The sequence below is a fragment of the Heterocephalus glaber genome, unplaced genomic scaffold (assembly GCF_053883595.1).
Source record: "Heterocephalus glaber isolate CG9 unplaced genomic scaffold, H.glaber_assembly_v1.0 deba00001779, whole genome shotgun sequence".
In the NCBI taxonomy this organism is placed as follows: domain Eukaryota; kingdom Metazoa; phylum Chordata; class Mammalia; order Rodentia; family Bathyergidae; genus Heterocephalus; species Heterocephalus glaber.
The window spans coordinates 228,959-248,490 of record NW_028258466.1 but is presented as its reverse complement, the minus strand read 5'-3'; the positions used below and the strand labels follow the sequence as shown (position 1 = coordinate 248,490).

General features: G+C 43.3%; 1 protein-coding gene across 12 annotated transcripts in view; it reads left to right on the top strand.

Annotated features, from left to right (window-relative positions):
- Hecw2 (HECT, C2 and WW domain containing E3 ubiquitin protein ligase 2) overlaps window positions 1-19,532 on the top strand; it is a 356,226-nt gene that overhangs the window by 131,701 nt on the left and 204,993 nt on the right. For 10 of the 12 annotated variants that reach the window (XM_021247748.2, XM_021247752.2, XM_087202670.1 and 7 more), the window contains one exon: window positions 11,453-11,777. In XM_021247748.2, coding sequence (XP_021103407.1) covers window positions 11,453-11,777 — 325 coding nt within the window. Of the gene's footprint in view, window positions 1-10,372; window positions 10,716-11,452; window positions 11,778-13,981; window positions 18,085-19,532 lie in introns of those variants that run through there. The other 2 variants (XM_087202671.1, XM_087202675.1) reach the window with 2 other exon arrangements.

Sequence of the window (19,532 nt, the reverse complement as noted above, 5' to 3'; positions counted from 1 at the left end):
CTGCTCTCCACCCTGGCCCCAGAGCTGCCACTCAGGCCTGTGCCACCCTCCCGGCACACCCGGACTCCTCCGCACCTGCTACCTTTGGGTCTCAGCTTAACCAAGGGCCACTTCCTGTGTGGAGTCTGCCCTGGTGACCTCACCTGAGCCCGTCCACGTCCACCTCTGCTCCTTAGCTGTGGTGTTGAGGTGTCTGGAGGGCTGTCATGGAAATGTGCTCTCAGGACAAGTGCAGGGTGGTCTGTGGAGATGGAAGCACCAGAGAGGCCTGGTAAGGGCTGATGCTTTATGCATGAAGTGAGGCAGACTTGGCTTGGTGCTCCTGTGGCCATGGGAGTGGAAAGAGAGGAGAAAGAAGAATTAAGTTTCTAAATGTGTTCTGTGGGGTGCAGAGCAGAAGGCAGAATTACACATATGTATAGCGGGGATCTTTTGTGTTTAATGGAATAAACAAGTATATTTAAATACAGTTGTTCTTGTCTAGCAGCTTTTGACAGTCATTAACCAGGAGCTCACGTTTTTCGGTTTGCGTTTCAAGGATGATTTTCCTCTGTAATGTGCTCCCGTCACTACAAGTAGTGCAAAATCCTTCCATATCTGAATTGTGTTTACCAACAGTTGGTATTTGGGATGTAACCTATGCAAAGAAAAAAGACATCTTTCCCCCAAGGATGTACAAAGAATAAACACTTATCTGTAGTAGCTTTCAAGAAGGATGAGTCAAAATTGAATTGATTCCACTTTTCCCATACAAACATCAATCCTTGTTAATGAATAACCAGTCCCCAGAAGTAGTTGATATGAGAGCAGAGAGCTCCCTACCCCTCTTCTCTTTCTCCTTTTCTTTCTCTTTTTTGTGTACTTGGATTCACTATGAAATTTCATGTGTGTTTATGGAAAACAGGTTAAAAAATTTAAAAGCAGTGAAAATATATGAAATTTTGTTTTCTGTTTCCCCAATCTGGCATGACATTTAAAGATGATTCTTAAAGTTTTGCTCTTCTGTATTTAATGCTGTATTAAAAGTACAGATCAAGGATAATGATGCAGATGTATCGTTTACCAAGTGGCATCTCAGAAATGTATCCCACAGTGATGCATCGACAGTGTGACTGGGTGTGGTGTCCTTGGACCCAGAGATAGTAGAAATTAAGAGCTAGATTGGGAAGTGTGAGAAAGCAGGCCACGCTTTAGTTAGGAAGTAAAACTGAGGGAGAGACTTGGGCCTGGGAAGCGGAGCTGGTGGGGGACGGACGCCGAGGGCCGAGCTGGCTTGGACAGGCTCACCCCCCTTCTCAGTTCCGGTTCTCCACGGTGGCTCCAGAGGAATCTTATGGCTTGAGGGACAGTCCGGTTTCCATGAAATGCTCCTCTGCTCATGGGTGTGGGATTTGGGGAGCGGGAGAGTGCGCTGGAGGCTGTGCCCCGCTCTGTGGAGACCTTGCTGGAATCCAAAGTGACTGCCAGTCTAAGGCAAGGACTAGAGGCTCCTGGATGCCACTCGAGGGGGTCTGGAACAGGATGGAGAAGGGTGGTGGGTGAGTGTAGCTGCGACTGAGAATACCTTTGCTTCCCAGATCCCGGTGCCCTCAGTCTTGAAGGGGGACAGGATAGGTTAGGTAATTCAGAGCTAAGAAACCTTGACTTCCTAGTTTGTAGACAGACACACCCTGAATGATGTGCATGCCTGTGTTGGAGCGGAGCAGGGATCTCCCAGCGTTTTAAGATAACAAAGCAGACGGATACGAATGAAGGCAGAGATGTCAAGCTTTAACCTGCTATAGTTACCCCCAAGTGGAGAGTTACTGTGTGTGTGTGTGTATGTGTTTGTTTATTTTTAGCAAAAATAGCTTTCTGATTGCCTCAGAAGAAAACACAAATCAAGCTTTTAGTGACAGATTAAGAGACCGGGAGTCTGTCCTTTGTCCTCCGGGGTGGTCCGGAGGGTTTTATTCTCCTGTCGAGTGAGTATTCTCGGTGCGCTGTGGTGAGGCTTCCCGGCCTGGTGCTGCACCTGGCTTTGAGGTTGAGGGGATTGGTGGGAGCGAGAGGGGTCGGGAAGAACACAGCCCAAACTGTCAAAGGCCTTTCACCCCATGGCGTCTGTCTTGAGAGATGTCCCTTTGTTTTCTCCATACTTGCTGGCCTATGTTCTCCTCTCATTACATATTGAAGAGCGTGTGGTTTGGGAGTTGGTATTTTGCTAGTGTTTTTACTTTTTTCCTTCATCTTTGTCCAGTATTCATTTTCCAGTCATCTCATGAGGCTCACTTCCTTCCTCTTTGCTAACTGACTGCCTTTTGAGGAGCCACTTCTCCCCAGCAGCCTTCAGGCTTGGTCATTGCCCATCTGGACGCCCGCTGCTCTGCTCCGCAGGCCTGAGGGGTTCTCTCTCCCAGGAGTCAGTCCCAGCACCGCGATGGAAGGGGTAAATGTGGAGGGTTGATGCTGGGTCTACTGCAACCCCAGAGCGTCTTTGGCTCATTCTTTTTCCTGTTCGGTTTTATGAGCTACCCAGTATCTTTCTAGTAAATCCTTTTTCTTTAGTTTATTGGAGGAGGTTCTTGTTCCTTGCACCTGACTAATGAGCACCCCAGAGATAGCTACTTATTGGGATAAATGGTAGGAACCACCTTTCATGTCAAAGGTAAATTTTTAGTAATTTTTTTTCTGGTCATATTCATATTTGTTGGAAAATTCAAAAGTAGACTATCAAAAGGTAAAGAAAATTATTTGTAATCTCACTAAAACTACAGAAAAAGGTGTCCCTCTTTCCTCTATATATGTTAGCACAATTTAAGTACATTGTGTATATGGCAGTATTTGATTATACTTACATTATAGTGGGGCGAGCAGGTTCCTGTGTGTTGTGGTTTAGATCTAGAATGTCCTCCCAAATTCTCACATGCCCAGAGGCAAGGCTGGAGGGCAGCTGGATCACAGGGGCACTGTGCCAGCGAGCGTGCTGGTGGGATGTGAGTTCTGGTCAGGAGAGAGGTCACTAGAGTGGGACCCAGAAGGGGCCTCTCCTCCCTGGCTCCTCCCTCCCTCTCTGCTTCCTGGCTGCCATGATGTGAGCAGCCCTCTTCCGCCATGCCCCTTGGCCATGCCATTTCTGCTTTGGAGCCAGCCTACCACACACTAAAATCCTGAGTCCCAAATAAACCTTTCTTCCTTTAAATTGTGGGTGTTGGGTGTTTTGTCCCCATGACTAGCACTCAGTCCCAGGGACTAAATCCTCATGTCAAATGTTAAAAATACAGTTTTAATGGCTCCATGACAGCCTAAAATGTAGATACACTGTAATCTAACTACTCCTCCAGTATTGGAAATTCATTTTGCTTCCCGCTTGCCTGTTTTGTTTTTTTTTGGTACCGGGGATCGAACTTGGGTCCTTGCACTTTGCAGCAGGCAGCGAAACCACTGAGCTAAATCCCCAGCCTCCCCCTGGCCCCGCTTGCCTGTTTTGAGGAATGCAGTGATAAGCATCCTGGTTTCCCCCTCGGCCAGAGTCCCAGAAGTGGGTCCCTGCCCAGGCTGTGAGTGCACCTGGAACTCAGCTTTGTAAACCTGCTCCGTGTGCACCTTTCCTCTCTCGCCGCACTTCCATGTCATTCTGTCGTTTTTAAAAGTTGACACTTCCAGGGACAAAGAATTTCTCTCTTTTTTTTGCTTTTTGATTATATAATTATTGATTTACATTTTTTCTTTGGTGAATTATCTATTCCTACCTGCAAAAAAAAAAGTTCAATTGAACACCCTTTTGAGTTTTAAGAACTGAGGAGAGTTAAGTCAAATCTCAGTTGTATTGTCTTTTTAATGTTTGTGTAGTTAGTGATCTAAAGCCAAATCAAGCATTGTTGAATATTGTCTTTATAATTAACAGTTTTGGGGATTTACAATTATTTATATTTGCCTGAATCCTCTTTCTAAAGATATAAGTGAGCTACTTTTTATATTGTGGATTAAAACAGTATTTGGTCAGATTGTAGGGAGAGTGGCCTTTTCCTTAAGGTATACACTTTGGAGGATAAATTGAATTTTTCAGATACTTTTCCACCTGAGAATGAGGTAGGGTAGAAGAAATAAAGATAAGTAAAATGGAGATAAGAAAAGGCATAATTTTAAAATTGTACTTTTAAGAAAAGTTACAGCTTCAGAACACAGAGTCACCCAAGATTACAGTGCCTTTTTCCCTTCTGGGAAACTCACTCTGCAGAAGAATAAATCCCTAAACTTGGAACCGGGCCAGTGCTTTCCCCCTGCACAGTGAGCCTGGGCTTTTCCTTCCTGGGGAGGAGCACTCTTCTCTGGGTAGATAGTCTGCATTCTGCCCCAGCCCCCTGAATGGAACACACATCCACGGTGGCCCATCCTGGGACACCCCAAGACCACACGAAAACCCCAGCCCCAGACATAGTGTGAGCATCCACACCTTCTAGCCCCTTCCATGGCCCTCTCTGACACGGCCTGACATTGCTTCCCTGTGAGGGAATTCCTCGTGGGCGGGCTGAGGGTGGGCTGCATCTCCTGGGGGACCTTCAGACCTTGCTGACCAGGAAGACGTGGGGCCAGTGCCAGCCACTGTGGGTCTCTGCGTAGAGGAATTTCCTAGTCTTCTACCCCACCCCACTGGTACAGTTGGCAAGTAGGGAAACTTTTGAGTATGACCAACCGGGTCAGCACCAAGTAGCCACTGTAGAAATGCTATCTCTTGGCAGACACGGGAAACCTGGGGCAGAGAGCTTTAGTCAGGAGTTTGTGATGACTTTGCCTGCCTCAGAAGCCAGCTGGCCTTGCTGGGGAGGGAATCACTGTTTCTCTCCCTTCATTCTCATGTCTCTGTCTGCAGCACACTAATTTGGTTTCTCTTGACTATAAATGCATAGTTTTCTCCCCTTTGTTCATTCTTTTTATATTGTGAAAACACTTGGAGTTTGAAGTGTAGTGTAACAGCGTAGTGTGTGTGGGGGTGTGAGTTTGCAATATTGTATTTTGGGGTAAATACAATGGATTAAGAAAGATTTAATTATTATTATTGCTTTTATTTATCAATGTCCAGTCTAGGAAATTAAGATCTTAGGATGTATTTTTTGGTCTAGAAAAATCCTCTGACAATTCACCTTTTTCAATACTTGCCCTTCAGGTTTAGTTTAGCAAATTGATATTCACCCCCAGATTCCTTAGCAAAAATTTTGTGAATAAAAACACTTTCTCCATGCATTTGTCATCAGCTGCTGTCTGTGTCTTCTGAGCAAACCCTGCTGGTTTTGGAAATGAAGTTGTATACTGTGCCATTTGGAGTTGGCTTAGCAATTAAATCTCTCTGGACCTCTGGAAGAAAGGGATTTCGTTTCTGGTTGTTGCCCGAGCAGATCTGTTATCGGAGAGAACAGCACGATGCAGACCTGATCATAATCAGAAGAACAAGTTTTGTGGTGCTGCACTCCTTTAAGGAGTGCCGCCTGTTGTGGGATTTTGTGGGCTGGAAAAGGGCAGAGTCAGTGCCCCAACTCGACTCGCTGGGGGCTGGGCTAGCCAAGGACTTGAAGGGGCTGGTTTTCACTTTGATGAATAGAGGGACCCTTGTGGGCCTGGTTTCCCTTCAGCTTTATCTTCTAAAGCGTTTTCCAGAAGGACGTGGATAGTTTTCTGAAGAGTTTGCCAGTATGAAACCAACAGGCAAATCAGGAGTTCTTAGGTTTCCGCAGGAGAAAATGTACATCTGCTGTTTCCTGTTGTTAGTACTGGTTTCACACAGGGAAACACTGCATTAAGTGGGCAGTTATAAACCAAAACTTTCACTGTAAAATGTAGAGTGTTTTGATTTCCCCCTACTTTTTATGCAACTTTGCATATTGAATTTTATGTGGGGTTTGATCTTATTTACTCTGGCAACACAAACTCTAAAAAATACATTTTATATAAGGGAAAAATTCAAGTTTCCAAAGAAATTTTAGTAATAGTCTCTCATCTAAACATTTACTTCTGTTTCTTCTGAGGTTGATGTATGTTATGCAAAGTAAAACTTCTGAAAGAAATTTTTAAGCCCCAAACTAAGCCTTTTAGGAATTGACATAGTCAATTTAAATTTAAATTAATGCTATCATTATTTTGAAACTGAGAGTTGCATTTGAATATTTGTTTTACCGTGGGCTCATAGCTCAGGCCTGCCCTCACCGCAGCATCAGGACTGTCGCTGAGTATGCTGCACTAACCTCACACTCGCCCAGAATGGTTTCTTCTCCTCAGTCCTGCCAGCATTTCTGAGATTCTGTTGCCACTTAGATTGAAAATCCAGAATTGAGTACTGATTTCTGCCTCACTGTTAATCCCTTATATTAAATTTGTCACCAAGTCCTTGGATTCTTTCTTTGAACTTTTCCTGATTGGTATTCCGTTTTGTATCACTAAGACGTATTTTTCTTGAGCTGTAAACCAGGGGCCTGTGATTTCTGAGCTCTGGAAGTGTGTGGGGCGACAGGGGAAGGAGGGACTGTAGTTTCTTCTCCTAGTACCCCATCATCCAGCATGAGGTGAACTTGGGGGGACTTTGCATGTGCCAGGTGGGCCTTTAGCATCTGAATTCTGTTAACTGGCACCTGAATCCTAGTGTTCCTCTCCCTGGGCTCTGAGACTTCGAGAGCTACTCCAAATGAAATCAGGCATCAATTCGGTGCTTATATAATTTGTCTAGCAAGATAACAAGAGCCACTTTTATGGGGCTCTTGCCCTGTGATACTTTCAATCCTTACAGCAGTCTTACATGGTGCATTAATGTCACTTCCATTGAATAGACGTCCATATTGAGACAGGGTGATGTTTCAGGATATACTGCTATTGTTTTATGAGTAACCTGGCTTCTCTATATAGTTTATATATGAAGATTATCTAAGTGGGCTGCATCTAAATCCCTTAGAGTAAGTGCACATGAGTGTTAAAGAAAGACACAACCTTTATCCTTTCACAGCTTCATCTCCCCCTTGACACACACAAGGACCAGTGGGATTCTGCTTCTGCTTTTGAAGACTGAGCAGCTTCAAAGTAGAAGTTAAGAAGCTAAATGAGAGCACAGAATTTCTGAGACCCATCTACCTCTCAGTCCTCAGTCTGTCCCCAGGAAACCCTTCCGCCCAGCCTGGATGTCTCTGGCTCACAGCACTGCAGGGTTCCTGCAATTAGAGATTGGGCTGAAAAAGTGTCTTCATGCTAAAATTCAACAGAGGAAACCCTGGAAGAAGTAAGAGATTCTTGGCCATCCCCCTTAGGCACCGCCAGGCCTTCAGTTGAGCAGGAAGAGGCTGCTGTGGGAACTGGGGACACTTGCATCCCTCAGACCTGTGTGGTGCCACCGGAGTCACCAACACTGGAGGCCACAGAGGGCCCGAGGTGTGCTTACTTCAGGTTAAGACGTGCTTTCAGTATTAAAACCTTATTGGCAATGGAGAAAAAGCCCCACTCACAATTGTTTGCATTAATGTCGAAATGATAACAGTTTGGATATACTGAGTTTAATAAAATGTTATTAAAATTTCCATGTCTTACATTTTTAGTATAATTACTAGAAAATGCAGAATTTCATATGTGGGCTGTATTTCATTTCTATTGGAGTGTTGGTTTTAGATGAATCCTCCGCCTGACTTTCTTCTTGCTCAGTGATCTCCATCCTATTTCTCCTGTTTCCTGTCTCTTCATTTTCATTGTCTCTTGACTGGCCTTTCTCTGTCCGTTTCATTTATGTAACAACTATTCTGAGGTTTTAGTTACTGTGCTAGTATTAGAAACATGAAAAAAAGCCTCTCTCATCCTAAAACAATACAAGAAAGCAAACAAACCCATCATGGTCTCAGGCTGCACCTCCTCTCTGCCATTTGCCTTCTTCCCTTTATTATGCTTTAGTCCTTGGGAGTGGAGTTTCAGCTCTTACCCCCATTTATTTTCCCAGCCTCCTTCCTCAAACCCCAACAATCTGGCTTTTACCACTCCATGAAAAACTGGTTTCCTTATAGGCCACCAGTTTCCTTCTAGCTTTCAAATGCTGCGATTTCAGTCTTTGTGGCGTTGACACTCTCCTTAGAACCCCCTCGTCCTCCCCCTACCTGTGGGGAGATTAACCTCACCAGTCAGTATTTTCTGGGTCTACTTGGTGCTCCCTGTGCTTCAGCGGTCGGCTTCTGTTTGGTCTCTTTTATAGGGTTGTCACCATCTTCACACATTCTATTACGCTTCTGGGTTTTTTTCTTGCTTCTCATATCTTCTTCCTTCGTAGCATCACCGTAGCTTCTGGTTAGAATGTTCTTTCACATTTCTTTTCTTCTAATCAGTCCTTTAGGGGTCACCTCAAGTGTAAGTTTCGCCAACAAGTATCTTTTGTTTCCTTCAGCCAGCCTTCTGCCTACAAATTCTTAATTACCTTACCTGAAACTGAGATGGTGGTGAGACTTCTCAAACTTAATTCAAAGTATCCTGAGGTCTTACTTGAAATTATGAAATTGGACAGTGCTTTGGGAAATGTAGAGCACTTCTAACTATTATGAAGACATCAGATGCTGGGAGCATTGTTAGGACAAGTTGTGCTTGTAATAAAGTGCCACTGGTCGCAGATTGAATGCTTTCTTATATGAATATTTGGCTTTCACCTCCAAAAGTTCAGGTTCCTGGAGGGTAAGAGCTATGGCACATTTTTTGGTAAATGAAAAAAAAAAGAATTTGAAGAAAAGGCTTTACCTTCCTTCCTCTTTGGTATACTCTGCTCTGGCTTCATGCTAGACATGGCATAGGAGACGCTTCCTGTGTTTTTGCAGGGTTCAGTTAGACTAGCACTTTCACCCATTTGTAGATCCTTTGACTTTTCCACAAAAATCAGTGTTATGTGTTCATTTATTTTTTTGGCTTTTCATTCCATGTCTCTCCTTGTGAAAGTGCAGGCTTCATGAGGGTAGAGCTTTGCTCTTTGTGTCCTTAATGCCTTGCAGGAGGGAGGTGTTTGGGAGTGAAGTAACTCACTGCTGGTGGGAAAATCAGTTTCAGCTTTTCTCTGCAGCTGGAGGATGGAAGGGTGGCTCTTGTCAGGGTCATGGGCTCTGTGGTAGATGAGCTCCTCAGAGCCAACAGGACCCCTCTGCCTCTGGGTGGGGGCTGGGCTGTACGGACCTGAGGGCTCTCCCAGCTCACTCTCCAGCAGCTGAGAAGGGGACACCATGGGAGTGCAGAAACTGGGTCTTACTTGCTGTCATTAGAGGAGAATGCAGTCACAGGAGAATATTTATTGCTAAACTTGGTTGAGTACATCATATATGTCAGACACTGTTTTTATTACTCTATTTGTACTAATTCATTTAGTTTTCTCTAAAATCCTCAGAGGCAGGTGTTAATTCCTCCATGACATGTGGGATGATGGAGGCACAAGGAGTTAAACTGTCAAAGATCATAGAGTGGATTCATAGGAGAGACGTAGGAGCTCATCTGCTATGCTAACCTATTTCTGTGCTTAAATAGAGGTCGTATAAGTTTGTGTATACACATACGGGTTTCACTCTTTTCTAGAGCAGAATAATTCTTAGGTATTCTTCCATTGCAGTTTTACGCTAGAAAGGTTCAGGCCTGTTTCTTTCAGGAAGATAGTTCAGTTATGTCCAGCCTGCACTTTCTGTTTGACTGCGATGTGTTAGGAGTTAATTATTTATAGTTCTACTTGAAGTGGATGTGGTACCTGACTCACTGATCTTATAAAAAAATAATGGTGTGGTGAAATCCATTAAAATGAAAATAGATTAGACGCTGACCTATATTTTAGGCTTTATAGTTGGGAGGTTATTGGACAGTTGTGGATGTCTTTTGATGGTCACAGTTATCATAGACCACATAAAAAAATAGAAGTGTTCACCTTATGAAGAAGGATATGGGACTTAATCCCATTGCATGGGTAAATAGGCTTGTCTGTCCATTTTTATTTCTATCATTTCCATGTAGCATATCTTGCTTGGTACTCCAAGTCATTTCAATTCAAGAGAGAGTGCTTTAAGTATGAAAACAACCTTATGGCAGAAATTACTTGAATAAATATATTTGCATACAATAATCCTGCCATCAGTAGAAATAGTTCTCTTTACCCAAAGTATGAAATAGATGGGGAAATGGGCAAATCAGAGACCTGCTCTCCCTTCCCTTGTGTCCAGGGTTGTTATTTATATTCTAAATATTACATCCGAGTCATTTAGGTAGTTTATTTTTTAAATGGAAGCCCATACCATCGTCCTACAACCTCAGTAATGTCTGGCTCTAAGTCAAACTCAGTATACCAAAGACTTCCCCGGGTACTAATGGTACAGAATAAGTGTTAGTCTACACATGTGTTACTGGATTGTGTTGTTCTGAAAGGGGAAGTGTAGAAGAAAACCAGAGTCAGTCTGTGGAAGCCACTAGGATCTAGGTGAGGAGGTGTGAACCCATGAGCAAATCGGTCTGGTGCTGGGAGGCAGAACCTTGAAGTGCAGAGGTCTTGGAAATCTGAGTCTCCGGTAGCAACTGGCAGTGAGGTCGGCCCGGCCCACGAGCAGCAGGAGGCTGTGTCAGGTCCCAACAGGAAGACGTCTCTGTTCCTTTGGATGGAGGCCAGTGGAACCCAAAGGAAACCATGACCTCGGTGGTGGAAAGGGTAACGGACAGCCAGGAAAGTGGGATGGTGAGATGCAGGCTCAGAAAAGAGATTCCAGGTACGTGATGCCATCAGTGTCTAGGAGAAGATGCCCACTATGCCTTCATCTGTCCACCTGACAGATGTTTATCCTGCTGCGTTCTGGCACTGCTGTGGACCCTGGGGGTGAAGTAGCAAACAGAAAAAGTGCTGCTTTTGTGAAGCTTCCGTTCTTGCTAGGGAAGTAGCCATTAGCCAGGGAAGTGAGTAAATGTGTGGTACCTTGGATGGTAATGATCGCTACAGCAAGGCAGGAGGGATGGGGAGTCTGGAGTAGCAGAGTCCTAAATATGACACTCTTGGATTTAAGCGAGGAGATGACATTTGAGCAAGCTCTGAATGATGACTCCCGAGTTACCTTCTCATGCTCAGGGACCTGAGCAGTGAACTTGCACTCAGTGATACATTGCAACTGTTGGAGCATCTGTCCAAATTTTCTACCTTGCAGTTTTAAATTTTCATTGCAGTAGGAAATAAATAACATGAGTGGGTTGGAAAAGGAGACGAGGTTGCCATTCTACAGGAGGGTGGTTTGGGAAAGGGCAGGTGAAGTCCCTTCCTTCCCAGTTGCTGGGAGAAACCTGTGCCAAGGGAAATGGGGCCACAGGTAGGTGACAGCCTTTGCCACCAGGTGACCCAGTCCAGAGGATTATGACACAGTCAGGCTTTACTCTAGCTCCTCAGGGCTTTGTGTCGGGAAGCATAGACTGCTTCTTCAGTTGCAGCACTAAGGTTTGTGCTGTCTGTCTCTTGCAGCTGCAGGAAGCCAGCCCCGGGGAGGCAGGCGGCATGGCTAGCTCAGCCCGGGAGCATCTGCTGTTTGTGCGACGTCGGAACCCCCAGATGCGGTACACACTGAGCCCCGAGAACCTGCAGAGCCTGGCTGCTCAGGGCTCGCTGCCGGAGAACATGACCCTACAGCGTGCCAACAGTGACACGGACCTGGTGACTTCTGAGAGCCGCTCTAGCCTGACGGCCAGCATGTACGAGTACATGCTGGGTCAAGCCCAGAACCTCATCATCTTCTGGGACATCAAGGAGGAGGTGGACCCCAGCGACTGGATCGGACTCTATCATATCGGTGAGTCAGAGGTGCCAGACCTGCGTGTGGCCCGGGCGAAGATTCTGACCCTGTGCTAGTTTGTATTTTCTCTCAGGAGGAAAGTTCTGTGCACAAACAGACCCAGCAGATTCTGGGAATTTTCTTTCCTCCCTGGGAGGAGGAGAGTCAGTGTACCTTTGCTTCTAGGAATTTGGTGGCTGTATCTCCACCAAATTAATCATCAAAACCCGGAGATGGTACAGTGTTATCTTTTTAAAACTTCTGATTGATTGCCCCTGCTCAGCAGTCTCCTTTTGGAAAAGGTGATTAACATCTAGTAACACTTTTAAACTGACATAGATAACAGTTACAAAAATGTTTTGTTTTCTCTGAAAGTTGAATTTCATGAAGAACAATCTGCAGTTTAAGGGATCTTTTTGTTTAAAAATTCCTTGAATGTATCCCAGATCAATTAGGTGAAAAATGCATCGTCTTCCTAATTAATGGCTTAGAAATAGTGCTGCTTGCTTTAATAAAAGCAGTCCCAGCTCTGTTGAGCTAATTTGCATGTCTTTTATAGTTGAATGAGTGAAGAATGAAGCATTCCAGTAAGAAAAAGGTCTGCTTTATTTGAAAGCAAAAATCAGAAACTACCAAGTAACCAAAAAGAAAACCTAAATTCAACCTACTAATAAAATCTGACATGCCCCCAAATTGGAGTGTTTTTCTTTACATGCAGGAAAGTCTTTTCAAAATTGAACATCAGACATTTTATTAGAAGAGATGGTTATTTTCAAGTGAAATTATAAGACATGCATTTTTTTTTTAAAGAATGAATTGGTGGGGAGCAAAGACCTGTTTATGGCTTTACCTCTCAGGGCCCTGTAGACAGAAATTCTGCTCCTTAGAGGACATTTGGCAGGATCTGGAGACAGGATTTCCTTGCTACCGCTGGGTGGGAAACAAGAACCTTGAGTTGCTCAGCATCCTGCAGTGCCAGGGCCCCCCATGGCCCATGGTCAGCAGACCCACTGCCCAGAACTGCTGGGGAAACAGTACATTCTACTGGAATTTTGTTAAAATGCTAAACCCACTGGCAGTTGTGTTTCTCTGGGAATTTTGTGTAGAATAAAAAAAATAAAAAAGGTTCATATTTATTTAACTCCTAATGATTATGCTAGATAATAAGAAATCTAAAATGGCAAAGAAACTAGTGAATTATTATTTTTCTTTTTTCTCTTACGGCAGCACCACAAAAAGAGGGAAAATTCTTCTTTGTTCAGCATTGTCCCCAAATGTGTTTAAATATTTGTTCAAAGTGAAAAAGATACATTGTTTAAAAATTATTATCTGTATGATTATGATCACAAAAAGTTTTGTGAATGGGGGTTTATAAGTAACTCTTTTGGTTTTGATGTAATTTTACCCTTTTGGGCTTCCTAAAACTTTTCATTTTTCTTATATTTTTCCTTTTCTTAATATAAGACTACACACAGAAGATTTTATTTTGATAATGCTGTATTTTTACTTTGGGAGATAATCATTTTTGCTTTTTTTGTATAAGATAATTTGTTATATAAAAGAATAACGAAACCTGTAAGATGCTGTAATCACTTAAGGCATTGACCATATTACTACACATTTTTTCCACACCTTTTAAATGTTTTTTTCCTGGGCCGGGGATTTAGCTCAGTGGTTCCCATTGCCTTCCTCGTAAGCACAAGGTCGTGGGTTCAATCTCTGGTACCAAAAAAAAAAAAAAAAAAGACATAACAAAATTTTTTTTTCTCATTCACTTGTTATATTTCACTGTCTAATCATGAAGGACATAATTTGTCTTACCTTCAAGTTTCCAAAGCCATAAATTCTTAGTGTTCTTGTACTTTACTTTCTTGGGGAGGAAGTACAAGTCAGACTTCTAAGTCTCAGTTCAACCCAAGGATATATATAGGAAAGAAAAATTAGGAAGTAAATTTCTTGAATATTGTGAGCTCACCTTCAGTTTATTTCAAGAAGTTTCTGTATCTTTCTCACATAAACTATTACTGTATTTTTGTTCCCAGTATTGTATCCGCACCCCATCCTACTGTTTACTTTTAAGATTTTTCTGTTTATCTTAGTTCTCAGCAGTTTGACTGTGGTATACCTAGATGTGATTTCCTTTTTTATTTTTCTTTAGGACTCTCTGAGCTTTTTAAGTTAATGTTTTGGATGACTTTTAGAAAAATTTTTGTCATTGTTTCTGAAAATATTTTTTCTGTTTATGCTTTTACTCTGAGACTCCAGTTACACATATGTTAGATCATTACATGTTGTCCTATAAGATCTTGAAGCTCTGGTTCATTTTCTTTCAATATTCAAATTTTAGAATTTCTGTTAATCTTCAAGTTTCCTATTTTTTTCTGTCTTCATCTTTGTTCTGTTATTCTCATCCAGTGGATTTTCAAATTTAAGATATTTGACTTTTCATTTCTAGAATTTGCATTTTTTTCCTTTTTATAGTTTTTAGTTCTCTTAGGAGTTTCCCTATGTGTTAATTCATTCAGGTCCCAATTTTGTTCATTTCTTTGAATTGACTTAGATATATTGTAGCTACCTTAAAATATCTGGTTTCTAATTGCAACCCCTAGAGCATCTCAGGGTCAGTTTCTATTGATTGCTTCTTTCCTTGGTTCCTATTTTTATATCTTCTGTATTTCCACAATCTTTGATTGTCTACTGGACGCTGTGAATTCTGTCATAAACATTCTGAATTCTGTGGCATAATGTTGTTTATTTATCCCAGCAGGCGGATTTGTTTCCTTGACATTGTGTAGGTTTGATTTTACACTTTGCTAGCATGGATCTATAGAAAGCCCAGTGTAATTTCCCAGCATTCCTCACTTGGTGGAATTCAGCTTCCAGCTTGGTCTGTCCTATGTATTTTGTTAGGTCTTGGTTTTTGGCCTGGTTAAGGTAGGTTTAGAGTAGGCCTTACTGTAGGACACTCTGCTTATTCTTAAGAGGTCAAAAGGACAGTCATAAGGAATAAGCATTTCTTAGGATGTCTTAGCTGGATGCCCATGCTGATTGGGTCTGTTCTCCAGAGCTGTTTCACCTCTGGTAGCTGCTGGCCTCCCAGCTTTGTAGTAATTGCTTTCTTTACAGCCTCAGTAGCTTCTTCCTGAGCAGGTGCAGTACAAACACTGGCCAAAGGCTTACAGGGGATCCCCGTGTAGACTTCTTCACCTGTCTATAGTCCTTAACGTTCCAGTGTCCTGGCTTGGAGATTCTAGTCTCTTTAGTTGACTCAGACTGTGATCTCTGCTTCCACAGCTCAGTAGCTGCCATAGATTCCAGGTCCCTGAACTGCACCCAGGCTGAGATCTGGGTGCTCAAGGAGTCACCTCATGAATGTCTCTTTCTTGTGAGTTACATCTTACACTGGGTCTTATCCAGTGTCTGGAAATTGCTGCCTGTGTGTATTATAGTTGTGTACGTCAGGAACTGGTCTGGTGCTTCCTTATGACCCAAAGCAGAAGGTCCTTCCATGCTTTTGACTTACAGTGACAGAGTTAAGAGGCCTCACTTAGTTTTCTTATCTAGCAATTTCCAGAGGACTCTGAATAAAGTTGATGTTGGAGTCCCATATGTTTGTCAGTTCTTCTTTATTTTCTAATAGATTTAGATCCCTACTAGGAAAGATGGGTGAGGAGCCAGGAGCCTGGACTTCTTAAGGATCTGTGGCTAATACAGCAGAGACTTCCAAATCAAAACACTGTGTGAGGAACTGTGGACATTGTTGCTGTGGGTCTTGGCAGAGTTTTCATGCTGAGTGGTGTTGGAAGGTGCAGTTCCCAGGTCTAGAGCACTAAGTATGGCTTGTTTCTGTAGTGGTAGGGCCATGCTGTGTTGAAAAGAAAGACTGATTTATCTGGGTCCTCAAACAAAGTGAGCAGTGGCCTGGCCTTAAGCAGAGATCGCTTCTGGAGCTGGGATGAGCTCTTTTGACCTCCAGGTTGGAGTGATCTCTTCCCTTTTGTGGGGACTTGGCCATCTGGGGTGGAGAGAGATGTGTGGAAGAACTGTGGTCTTTAAGTGATACCATTTCCTACCCTTCTCTCCCTGCAGGCAAAATTCTGAGAGGGTAGGGGTGGGAGGATCGAGCCCTTGATTCAGGGCAGCCTCCACAGCCTTAGGGAAGGTCTCAGGCTCTGTGGTAATACAGCCAGTGAGTAGTCCAGGAGTGGGCACCTGACAAGTTCTGGCCAATGAGATGTAAGGGGAAGATTTAGTAGAACTTCACTGTCCAATGGAAAGCCAGAGCTAATGAAGAGAGATTCTTTTAAAACCTCCCTTCTCCTGTACTTGGGACTTCGGTGAAGGGATCTAATGTCCTGAGTGGCTGCCTCCATGTAGCAACCCTGAGGCATCAGTCCAGAAGACAAAAAGTTCAGGAGGCTAGAGCAGAAAGAAGGAGCTTGGACCAGCATTCCTAACTCTGTGTCATATGAAGAAGGAATTCTCCTGTCTTTAAGTTGTTGTTGGAGAGGCTTTCTTGTACCAGCAGTTATTCCTGAGCCTCTAGTGCAGCTGAAAAGATGGGAAAGAGTAAAAGAAGCATGACAGTTGCTTCTCAAGGCAGGACAGAGAATGTGTGGGCTGCTGCTTCCATGGTGACTACTCATGGAGGGTTCCCAGGGTTGCTTTAATGTGTGTACAAACCACGAGGTTGTCTTTAAAAGAAGCAACAATTTTGAAAACAGTAACCCCAAGGCATGTGGAAATTTTCAGAGGTTTAACACGATCAGTAATGGAGTAATTCTTTGAGCAATTAGTAACTTAAAAATGCACAAGATGGTTTTCTTGGTGACTGTTAGATGAAAGTAGGTGAGATGATAGGCTTGCAGAGTAATTGAAAAAGAAACACAAGGATAGGATTGGAAAAAATCGAGGGGTCCAGATTAAACCATGCATTTAAGGCTGCCATGACTAAGCAGAAATATGCATAATAATTTTAAATTATTAATTATTTAATTATAAGGCAAGGGTTTCACTGTGTTTCCCAGGCTGGCCTCCAACTCCTGGGCCATCCTCCTGCTTCAGCCTCCCAAGAAGCTGGGATTACAGGCATGTGCCACTGCACTGGGGGCCATAATAAACTCTTCGTAGGGCTGTGTGGAATAGATGTGCTGCTTATCTTGATTTAGTAACAGTAGCATGCATGTCAGAAATAAAATAATGGCAGGTTTCTGTACCTCTTAGTAGGAAGCAGCCGTGCCCCTTCAGTTGTGTCCTAAGAAGCTATACTGTTTCCTAGCAACTTCTGGTTTTATTTATGGAACAGAGAGATAGTCTCTATGGAAATAAGTCCCAAAGAGGAAGGAATTTAGTGGAACACAGAGCTGGCAGAGGTGTGGCCCATTGGCATAGTCTGCATTTTGGTTGTGTTGGTCTTGGCTTAAGTTTTCTTCCAAAGTGTGAGTTTTGTTTTTGTTTGTCTAGTTGTTAATCATGTTTTTCTCTGCAGAGCTCTCTTCTCATGACCTTTAGAACTACTAATCTGGAGGGAAAATACACCCACTGGGATCAGAACAATAAAAATGTTAAAGGCATTTTAGTCAGTAAACAGGGTCTGTTGGAAGTACAGAGAAAAAAAGTTGAGAATATCAAAGCACCATGTGCAAAAATTTGGGTGTAATTGTAGCTCTCAAAACATATGCTGATCATATTCTCCCTCCAGAAACTTATACACTCTGAGATTTCCAGAGGCAATCACTGTGCAGATGGCTTACAGAAGTCCGAGGTTTCTAGCATACTGTTGGTCTCCAGAGTGAGAATTCTCCCCTCACAAATGTAGCAATATTTCTCAGTGCCACATCCGGAGCTCAGGCAATATGAGGGGTGGCTGACTTATATGCTGAATGTTTATATTAAGAAAAGCATTAGGGTAAAAGACACTTTGCCATGAACCCTTTCTCAAAATACTCCTCCTTTCTTCAAACACACTTACACATTGCTCTTGCCACTTTCTGAAGCAGTATTGGAAGTCCTTTTTTCCTAAGTGTCTTTGTAAGGTGTGGTAAAAAATATGGTAAATGCTGCTGCTGTGTGCCATCCAGTGGAAAGGCAGCTTGTAAAAACACAATGCTGTGTCCTCATCCACCTTATTCATGGATCTGGCATTCTGACTTCTGGCTCTTCCCCAGGTCAAAATGACCAAGAAAGGGAAATGTTTTGAATCAATTCAGGACATTGAGGAAGCCACAGCAGCACAGCTACAGACACAAAAGACACATAAAAACTGGGCATTGTGGTTATTTGCAAGTATGTGCTGTGCTGTGTACTGGTACTACTCAGAGTGCTGGTAAGTGAAAGCTTATTTACCTGTGACTAGCTAAGACTCTTCCTCTGTCCTGTAAATCAGTATACTGTCCTCTTTGCTGAGAAACTCTTGCTATGAAAAAAACATCCAAATTAGGTAATGGATTTTTTGATGCTGGTGTTACATATTCTTTTCACATTCTGGCTTGAGCTTCTTACACTGTCATAGAACAGAAACAAGTAATTCAGCAGCACTTGTCTGGATCAGACTTTTAAGTATTCCTCCCCCGTGTCCAGGCATTGATTATACCTTAAAGGATGAAGGCAGTGCTGTCATGGGTAATGCATATGGCATTTTTTATTTTTCTTAGCATTTGGATTGTAAAATCAAGTATGATTGCAATAGTGAGCCAAGGCAGTAACATCATACCTTGTAGGGCTATAAGATCCCAAGATTTAAGCTGATGTTTCATAAATAAATAAGTAAAATTCAGGGCCAGGGATTTAGCTCAGTGGTTCCGGCGCCTGCCCCACAAGTGCAAGGTCCCGAGTTTGATCCCTGGTACTAAAAACAAACAAACAAAAATAAATAAGTAAAATTCAGAGCAATAATTACCTATAGTTTGGTGAGAGCAGAGCCAAGGATGAAACCTGTGTCCTGTGCCCCAGTCCTCATTTTTTGTGTGTGTTTGGAAACGTAGTCCAGTGTTTCCCAATCCTGGGGTATTTGCTCACCACCTTCTTGATTTGCCACATTGGGTTGTCAGCTATACTAGTAAGATTTTTAAAAAACTATTTGATTAACAAAGTCTCTGTCTTAGTCACTTGCCTGGTCACTGAGACAAAATACCCAACACTCGAAACTTGAAGGAGGAGTGGTGTATTTTGCTCATGGTTTCAGAAGTTCCAGTTCATTGTTTCCAGGCTCAAACGCACGAAGGACCTGCCACAGAGGAAATCTGCTCACATCATGGCAGCCAGGAAGCAGGGAGGAAAGGGAGGACACGGGGAGGAGATGCAGCCTTCCAGGTCTGTCCCCAGGAACTGTCTCTGAGCCCCATCTCCTAACAGCAGGAGATGTGAGCGCCACAGGACTTGGTGGGCTCCGCCCCCAAGGCGTTGCTGGTTGCAGTCCCAAGTCTCTCTCTGGGGGTGGCTCTGCTCACTGCCTGCCGGTTTCTTCAGCAGACATTCCGTGTTTCTGGCTTCTTCAACTTCCAGCATCTCCTCTGTCCCTTTGGCTTCACTCTCACAGCTTTATGTGCTGCTTGGCCTCACAGGCCTTCTTCTGAAATCTGTCTGGAAGCCTTAACTTCACAACTCTTGAATTCTGCATGCCTGTACAACCTGTACCTCGCGGATGACCCTAAGGTCTGTTGCAGTAGCCAGACCTCCTGGATCGTAGTGGTATAGAGGTCTCCACATGCCTGGATGGCTGAGCACTGTGAACTGAATCCCAGGGAGCCAGTTCCCTAGGCTGGCTTCTCCAGT